We start from the raw sequence: 9,799 nt of genomic DNA, 5'->3' as shown, positions 1-9,799 counted from the left end.
ACAACAGGCTACCTCTGGGCTCAAAGCCAGAGAAGCCTCTCCAGTATTTGCTGCAGTAGAGAAATGTGCCAGTGAGTGTATCTCTATGAAGTGTGTTGGGCTGCAATAAAAGCTATGCTTTGACTTTTATTGCCACCCCCTGGTAAACCTTTACCATGAAACATATTCAGTAATACTTCCAAGCTCAGCAATAATAAAGCAGCCTCATCAGGGTAGAATGTAGACTGTTTTATTGCAGATCAGCAATAAATTAAGAAAAATACAGTTAAGATTCTAAGACAATGAAGAACAGATTGAGGAGAAAATTGCACTTTTTTTTTAGAAACAAAAACAGATTTTTTTTTGTTTGTTTACATTGCACTATACGCAAATTATTCTGCACTACGACAATATTAATGTATCCCTACTTACTTGTACATAACCACAGTGCCACTTAAAGTCTAAATAATTAATATGCTAAAGTAAAATTGAGATGACATGGCAGTGTTATACTATGAAAAGGAATTACAGAACATGGAAATCAATAACAAGATAAAAAAAGAAATACAAATTATTGCTGTCGTATAAAAAGACAAATATTATAAAAACATTTTAAATTTGGCTCATTAGTTTGGCTCTGATGAAAACACGTTCAGTCCTTGTTTAGTCATAAATCAGTTAGTACATTTAGATCACATGCCTAATATCCACAGGGGAAACATTTCCTGCTTTCACTCGGATTACACAGTTAATATGAAATACTACAGAAATGCTAGCCTTCACCATAATTGTCAGCAACATTGGCATGTAATTCAATGTTCCTTAGTCTCTCGCATGCTCACTGGAACTGAACATTGCCAATATTATGATGGACAACACGGGAAGTGCAATAGAATTATTGTGGTGATTTTAGCTGTAATGCAGACCGAGGTGGAACCACATCAGCATCAGTTAAAACTAATGCTATAAGGTTTGACCCCGGAACCATCCCTTGTTTTTCCAGGTACATACAGTACTAAATCAAAGTGACTAATGTGTCGGTAATACACACTGAGCATAGAAAATATTGCAAATATTGAGCAGCATCCTCTTTTGTGCCATCCATTCTGGGGTTCTTTGAAAGCTTTAACTAAATCCCCTCCCGCCTCCCTCTGATTAAACAGAATTTTAGGGGGTGAGATAAAAAAAGAAATAGGATTGCAGCTTTCACCACACTGCTTCATCTGCCCAGCCAATTTCAGAGAAAGTAGCCAAACCTAATGTTTTGTACACTGTGTGTAATTATGAAGAGCGTTCTTCAACATGTGACTGTTAAGTGGTTGAAATATTTGACTGGCTGGCAGCATTGGAAATGTTCAAAACACAAGGGCATTCATTATTTTAGCCACTCCAAAAGAGTCATTCATTCGATTATGTTCATGGCATTTACAGGCTGCAGTGTTAAATTATGTTGGACATGCTGTGTAGCCACTGAAAACCAAGGTCACTCCATTATTAAGACCTCTGAGGAATGGAGAAGTCAAATTATGACTTGCAATTGCTCCTAAAATCCTGTTCCCTTAAAATCAGCTATAGTGGTCATAAAGTTGTCACAGTGAGTGGAAGAAGTCAATAGTTCCAAAAGGAATGACTCGTTCAGTCGGCCAATGGATCAATTCCAATTTGAGTGCTTTTGCAAAGGCTCTTTCTTCGGCCCATGTCCCAGAGTTGAGAAATAAGCCTTTCTATTTCAGTGGGATTGATGATGGCGGTGCTCGAGCCAACGCACAGCTTTCAACTGCATCTATTGGTTAGCTGCATGTGAAAGAGTTCTTAACTGGAGAGTGGAGATACAGTATTGATATTGAGATATGAGGTGTCGACTGGGATTTGGGTCGCCATGATGGACATTGTGAGGACCTTTTGCTTTTAAGAGACCACGTCACGCACCCATCCTTAAGGTTAAAGAAATAGGCCGACATTTGGGGAAATACGATGAGAAAGTCGATACCACTCTTTTATCCATCAGTGCAAAATGAAGTGGGAGCCTGTAGATGGTTAACTTAGCTTAGCATAAAGACTGAAAGCAGGGGGAAACGGCTAGCCTGACTGTCCAAAGGTTAAAAAGAAAAGTCTACCAACCAAGACCTTTGAAGCTCACTAATTGATATGTTATATATTGTTTATTTAATCTTTACAAAAACCAAAGCTAAAAAGAACTAGTGGGTTTATGCAGTTATATGTCAGTTAAGTTCTTGACTCAGAGTCATAACGTCACCCGAAGACTCTCAGACTCGTGTAAGTCACTGCTCCCAACCAGGAAAGTGTTGAAATTGTTAATTAGTGAGTTTTAGAGATGCTGCGAGGCAGATTTTGTTGCCTTTGGACAGAGCGAGGTTCGCCTATTCCAGTCTTAATGCTAAGCTAAGCGCCTCCAGCTTCATATTTAGTGTACAGATGAGTGACTTTTGATTCAACTTGCAACATGAAACAAGTTTCCTAAAATGTTGAACTATTCCTTTAAATGTTGATGCACCTCACCAACAGCCATGCCCAAAATATCAAATTATTGCTATTTAGGAGCAGTACAATATATGGTGATATGTGATTTTTATCAACGCCTTTGAGCTCATTTTAACCGTGTTGTAGGTATTCGTATTAGTGGGATGTTAGTTGTCGTCTACGGTCGAGGTCACACGGCTTTAAGGTTCATCCTCTCTCTGATAGACTTCCTCAGTTTGCTCTTCGCTGCAGGAACAGGACCAGGACCAGGACCGTGACTTGGTCTGAGGAAGGCATGTTCACCTGCGGCATCAGTGCTGCGGTTCTGGTGCTCCGGCTGCTTGGGAGGAGGCTGAACCTGACTTTGTGGTTGGACATCCAGGACGCCCAATGGAGCGTTTTTCCGGCTGAGGGCTCCAGGTCCTCCAGCGTTGCTCCGCTGCAGCTGCTGGATGATGGCAGAGAATTTGGCATCCAGGGATGGTCTGCCAGTTTTGGACCTTGTGGCCGGGCGTGAAGTGCAAGTGCCGGAATTCTCCTTCTCCTGGTATGAGGGAGGAGGAGGAAGAGGATGATGAAGAGAGGTGGGGAGGGGAGGTCTGGCAGGGCGGCTGGGAGGATCATAAGGCTGCCTTTCAGAGGGCGGGGGTGGAGCGCGGCGCTTCTTGTTGCTGATGGGTGTAGAGCTGGTGTTGGGGCTCGAACAAGGGGTGGAGGTTTTGCTCTGGGACAGAATATCCTTCTGCACTACCACTGAATGGGACCCTTCAAACAGCGAGGACCAATTAGGCACCTCCTTCTCCTCTTCGGGGCCAATCAGAAAGCGGCCATCTGTTTCCTCTATCTTGTTGTGGATGATGTCCGTGATGCTCTCAAACTTGCTAGGTGAATTTATACCTGCACGTAAAAAAAAAAGAAGTTAAATTGCCGTTTTTTTCCTCCAAATTTGATTAAAGTGGTGTTATTAAAATGCCGAAAAAAAAATATATATAACAGGGTTTTATCTAATAGCTTTACCACTGAAATTAAAACGGTTATGTGTGATTAATATATATATTCATTACAATGAGGTGTCCCATTTATTTTGAGGTTCATATCTTCTATAAATAGATGTGATACACAAATCCTGAAGTCAGTGAATGATCAACCTCGGCCTGAGTCACTTCACCCACTTGCTCCAATTACTCTACTCACTGAGGTCATTGTAAACAGAGTCAGCCTGCTTGGTGAGGAAGAGTGATGGTTTCCGTGGTGACGCGACCTCAATCTTCATTAGCTTGTTGCAGCATTGCAGCCACTGGCCTGGTTGTAAACAAGGAGAGGAATGAGAGAGAGAGAGAGAGACATATAGAGGTTATAAAATATATTTTCTCGCTAAGTTGAACTCTTCTTGGCCAAACATACTGACATATACACACTCCACCACAAGCCCTTTTTAGGGAGCATACCTGCTCTGTAAACACTGTATGTAACCTATACTTTCTATATACACACTTCTGCTGTACGTGTACACTGAAACACACTCACTCTGATCATAGAGGTGCTGGTTGAGGGCGTCCAGCCAGTCCTCCAGCTCATGGCTGGTTTCTGTGGTGAAGACGATGTTCTCGGACCCCTGTGGTGAAGGGTTGATAATGGACAGACTCCTGGATTTCTGCCCTGCGGACTCTTTCTCCAGCACACGGAACCGGGTGTCCTGCAGACACAACACAGCACAACGACTTAGTGTAAGGTGATGGTGCTATTCCAGATATGCACCAAACAGTACATCGCTGATATTGCAGAAAACAAATGACTCAGCGGGAAAATGTCAAAGATGCAAAAAGGATCTCTGTGAGTAATGTAGCATTTTATATTTTATTTGTACTTATCATTGTATTATTATATATTGTTATTCTGCAAATGTAAAAAGGGATTATTTATCTAATAAAGTGCCACTTCTTCCAGTAGTGTGTGATGCATCAAGTTGCCCTGGAGATCGTCTTACCTTGTTGACGGGTACATTGAGAGTGGGCTGCACTTTAGCATCAATTTCTTCCGGGGTGAAGTAACAGGACAAAGTGCCAGAACTCAGCACACAATAAAGACTGCAGCAGCGGTACATCCCCTCCACATTTAGCTGAAAATAACCAGGGAACAAAACACTGAAGTATTAACCCAGGAACCAGCTATTGAGCAAATGTTATTGAGAACAGCAGTGAACACACTTTCTGGCTGAGGTAGCCGGTCGTCATGCTCTGCGTCATGCAGGCCGGCTGGGCCACCAACCGGCAGCAGAGGTTGCCATAGAGTGGAAGCCAGGAGGACCACTCAGCTGTGTGGAGGAAGAGCAATACAATCTACATGTTATGAAAGTACTGTATGCGTTTTGAAAAGATAAAAGGCACTCATTAAGAACTGTTTCAATCTTTAGTGAAAAGAGTAAAAAAACAACAACACACGATTAAAAAGCTTCTTTTTTTTGTCATGTGTTAACTATTTGAAATAAGTCTGTTTAAAACGATTAAGTTACGAAGGTGTAGTGTTACAGTACGTCTCAAACACACACACACACACACACACACACACACACACACGAGAGAGCTGATTTATGTTCCCGTCACATAACTTCTTGTCATATGAGCTTGAACAATAACCCCAAATATGTTGAACGTCTCACGACACGGTGCAAACTCAAGAAACATTCTTACCCATTCTTACCCATTTAACCACGCATGCAAAGCAAGAAAAGTTTTCCAAGGTGAACTTCAAATTATAGGTTATTTTGTTGAATTTTAGATTTTAGAGGTGTAAAAACACTGCGTCATTACAGTACTGATTCAAATCAGGGACTAAAAAGCGCATTCCCTTTATATCCCCAGATATTACGTTTCTGCCGCTTTTGCTTCTTACCGTCTTGGAGGACAATGAGGGAGTGAGACTGAAAGCTGCCTTCAGCCTCAGGCAGACACAGTGACGTGTAGGCCAGCAGATTGTACTTGGCTCCACTGGTTACAGGTAAACACACACACACACACACACACACACACACACACACACACACACACACACACACACACACACACACACACACAGAGACAGAGACAGAGAGTTTAGCATTCTTTAAAGTATCCTGCATTGACTTATTTTCATTCCATGGCTTCCCAGGCTTAACCATAAAAGATTCATGCTCAACTCTAACCCTAATATTAAAGACACATCAATATACAAAGACTAACCCTTCAACTCCAACATGTGCACACATACCCTGCAGTATTTGCTTTGGGAGAATTATCTCTTTGTTCAAGGGCCTAATGATCCCAATGCTTCTTCACCACTGGACAGCTGGTTTACATCACTTACAGATGTTCAGTTTGAGATATTTAAATGCTGTTAAGTACAAATAGAATACAGCTGGGCGGGAACATTAAAAGCATGCATATTCAAATAAAATAGTTATTATTGGCTCGAAAAAAACAAGTGAATATCCAAAGGCTAAGCATATCAGTATTCAAACCCCCCAAATATTGGTTTAAGTCAGTGCACAGTGTGGCTACACCATTTGTTCCAGGAACAAGCCAGAATTGAGTCTGTTCCCAGCTGCAAGAACTTTAGATCTAGAGCCAAGAGTCTGTAAAGGGTTTTATGGGGCAATACATACACGGGTATGGGGTTGTACTGCAGGAAGGTGTCAGGGTCTGGATTGGCCAGCAGAGGGCACAGCTTCTTCCCAGCTGTCTTTCCAAAGGAGCTGCGGAGCTTCTTGGCCAGTTTCTTTGGTGTATTCACCAGAGTGAGCTCTTCCTCCAGGGCACAGCTCCACAGCTCCACCTTCAGCTCAAACTCAGGAACTGCTTCTTTACTAGAAGAGGACAGAGAGACATTTTCAATCAGAGCATCAACATAAACCATGTTAGAGCAAGATGAAAGAAAACTTCTTAAATAATAAATGTCATTGCACAGCAATTGCGACCAGTAATAGATGTGTTAGTATTTGTAGAAAAAAACCCTCAAATATATATTCTGGTATTCATAATACTAAATAAAGAACACATTTCCAGCAACATACTCTTAATACAATATATTCTCCGCAATACAGACATTTATTTCCCCCACTGTACAGCAGCACCAAAAGGGACTTCCCAAAAGTAAGTGCAGCTGTATTGTACTGCATATTGGGTCTAGATACTTACAAGACGGTGACTCCCTCAAAGCAGATGTCAGTGACTGATCTGTCCACCACCACCATCTCTGTGGCAAACACCTCCGGGCCAATCTGCATCAGACAGAACACCGCCACCCGCCGGGAGCCTAAGGAACACAAGGGATGTAACCGTGTGTCATACAGTAAAACATGAGGCGCAGCTAAACAGAGGGCAGGGGTTGGAGCAACAAAAAAGACAGACTTACTCCCTCTGTTGTTAAAGTAGGCAGAGTCCCTCCACATCAAAGGAATGCGCAGCCCTAAATCAGTAGAGGGCAAAAGTGAATTAACAAAGAAACACTCTTCAGAGTTTATTTTGAAAATGCTCTATATCAATTTTGTGACATTAAGTTATCTTACAAACTATTAAAATTGGACTTAATTGTGTGATAAATGTATATTTTTGGCTGTGGTTGCCATAGTTATTACGCACCGATACTCTCTAGTGCTGAATTATTCTAGTTAAAAAGGGAGAAATCTTACCAGACATTGCAATTGTCCCATTACAAGGCACACGGTCATCTGGATCTGAGAATCTGAAGAAAGAAAATACAAATCTTATGATAACGTGTGCTGAAGCTGGAACCATCACAAGACCTCCTCCACGAGCATCCAACTCCTCACCTCGCGGCCGCTCCGATCCCGTCCTGCTCCTCTTTCTTCTTCCGCAGCTGAGCGAGATAAGCCTTGATCCTCGCGTTGCAGGTCAGCAGGTTCTTGGAGGCGTTGAGCACCTGCTCTCTCTTACTGCAGGCCAGCAGCAGCTTGTATGCGCCATCGCGCATCCGCATCTCAAAGTCAAGCTTTTCTTGGACGTTCGTGTTCTTCTCGGGCAGAACATAGAAAAAGGAGAAATAAATGTTGTTTTTGGAAGGAAACTAAGTCACCTCCAGTGTTGTTACATCACTCATAAAAGGCACATTAATTATATACGCAAACAAGAACCCCTTTGAGACAAACGGTGCACTCAACCAGAGTTGTTGTTGTTTGCTGTGATTCGCAGCACAAAACTTTCTTTCTGGCACAAACAGAGCTGAAGCTTCATGCAGAGTTCCTTGCAACAGATAGACCGCAGCCACATATCACAAGGCTCCAAGGATATTGTGATCTTCTTCCACATCTGTTGGCTGCCACCACAGGAGGGTAAAAGTACCGCCAATTGACAATAAATGTGACAATGATACACCGATGTGTAAAAATGTCACACTTGTGACAGAGGAGCCAACTTATTTGGTTGCAAGGTGAAATGATGCCTGCCCAATGTTAGAGGCGTTATGAAAAGCAGTAACAATCAGTTAGTATACTGTATATGTATATGTATGCTCCCATGGGACGAAATAATAAGCACACGATATATTTATGGCATGCCGCAAAAAATAAAAAGGGGAAAGTGGCAGGAAATATGTCTGTGGGAAATTCTAGCTGTGTGGCCGAGATCGAGTAGGATGATGTCTGATATAATCAGATTTTATTCTAAATTCAAAATGTGGTCTTGGTGGGTTATATAGTCAAGTGAAATTCAGATGTACATGCACAGTTGTTTTAAAGACACAAATATCATCATTCTCCATATCACAAACTAAAATATGCACTGTCAGTTTCTTAGAAACCTATCTGCAAAGAATGTCACTCAGAAAACCTTTGGTTTGCAACGACATTAGTTGGAGCCAGGAGCAGAGCTTTAGTCCCGCATTCAACAATGCAGAGTGCGAGGCTCTGGTTTCAGGCATCGGAGTGACGTTCAGGGTCAACTCCCGTATTGGATAACCGGCCCACCCAGCGAGCTTTGTCTCAGGGAACTGAAAGCCGGTGTGTGTGAATGCTTGAGGAAGAGACGTTAGAAAACCCACGTCGCTATTGAAAAGTTACTTCATCACAGCCTATCGAATACGCTCGTTGTAAACGTTGTAATACGGACGGTTGATTCGCGCGTTGACGTCGTGTTTACGTCAGTATCGTTGCGCCCCCTCAATCGTCAACTGAAACGTCATTATGAAACGTGTTTACGGCACAGGACCGCGCTCCGTAACGTTAAACGTCATACCTCTGTTTGCAGGAACAGTGTACTCTGTCGTATTTTCTTCCGTTTGATCTCCATTGCGACCGCGGAACCGGCCGATGAGAACGACCCGGAGCTCCCGTTTCGCTTGGAAGTTTGAACGTCCCGCGGTTCGTCCATGTTCTCAGTCCATTCGCCAGCAAGGGTACGAGCAGCGCGCTCCCGCTCCAACTGCCGACGCCCCTCCAACGTACAGGGAGGTTCGATTTGTGACACGTCGTCTGCCGCAATGACGATATTGTCAGGTAAACACACAAGCATCTAAGTCTATTCAGAAGATCAATAAATACATATTACTATAATTATTTTATACATAATTATAGATAATTGTATGTACGTATAATATATAGTTTGTATTCAGGATATATATCCTACTTACAAATTATTCAACTATTGAGGGAAGTTTAACATGTAATCAGGTTATACCCAAGATGTTTAAACTACTATAATAACTCAAACTACAAAATAACACAACAAGTGTACAGGGTCCGTTTTTGGAAAATAAATACAAAACAAACGCCCCTCCTTTCCAGCCGGTACGTCCAAAGACGTAAACCGAGTGCTTTCACGCCGACAGGGAGGGAGCGTCATTGTGCCAGAAAACGTTGTCGATTTTGAATTTTTTTTTTTTTAGAGACAAAATTATCTAATGTTATTTTGTTGGGGATGCATGTTTAAAATACTTGAATATTTAAATGAAGTTGCTGACAGCATATTATATGTTTAATGATCACTGTTGCAGCCTGGTGCAGATTTATCCGAGTAAGATGGCCTGATTATTATTCATATATATGCAAACAAAACATTTCAGTGAACTCGAAGTGTATTAATTATTCCGCCTCTTTTGAGATGTGTAAAGGTTTTAAGCATTTGGTACGGCACTACGGCAGTATGGTGGCATACGCTCTAATAGAATATCGTTTAAAATGTGATGCACGTTTCTAACAAAATAATCCCAGTAAATATAATTATGTTGCATCGTCCTCATTTAATTTGCTTCTTCCTGTAGTTGTTTGGTTCCCGGACATACTTCTGTATTTGAGCTGCGCATCGTGCAAAAGGCACTGCCTTTATTTCCAGCATCAAATATAACGATG

At 42.0% G+C, this 9,799-nt stretch overlaps 1 protein-coding gene across 1 annotated transcript; it reads right to left on the bottom strand.

Annotated features, from left to right (window-relative positions):
- Window positions 1-2,650: 2,650 nt before the first annotated feature.
- rtkn2 (rhotekin 2) lies at window positions 2,651-8,822 on the bottom strand (the record flags this gene model as incomplete). The annotated part of the gene is made up of 12 exons (XM_079229472.1): window positions 2,651-3,357; window positions 3,655-3,762; window positions 3,988-4,156; window positions 4,448-4,579; window positions 4,668-4,774; window positions 5,353-5,447; window positions 6,101-6,301; window positions 6,633-6,750; window positions 6,850-6,903; window positions 7,127-7,179; window positions 7,268-7,467; window positions 8,688-8,822. The coding sequence occupies 12 exons, from the start codon at window positions 8,820-8,822 to the stop codon at window positions 2,651-2,653; spliced, it is 2,079 nt and encodes a 692-aa protein (XP_079085598.1).
- Window positions 8,823-9,799: the final 977 nt, after the last annotated feature.

The sequence above is a fragment of the Taurulus bubalis genome (genome assembly GCF_910589615.1).
Source record: "Taurulus bubalis genome assembly, chromosome: 14".
Taxonomy (NCBI): Eukaryota; Metazoa; Chordata; class Actinopteri; order Perciformes; family Cottidae; genus Taurulus; species Taurulus bubalis.
This window is presented reverse-complemented; position numbering and strand designations above follow the sequence as displayed.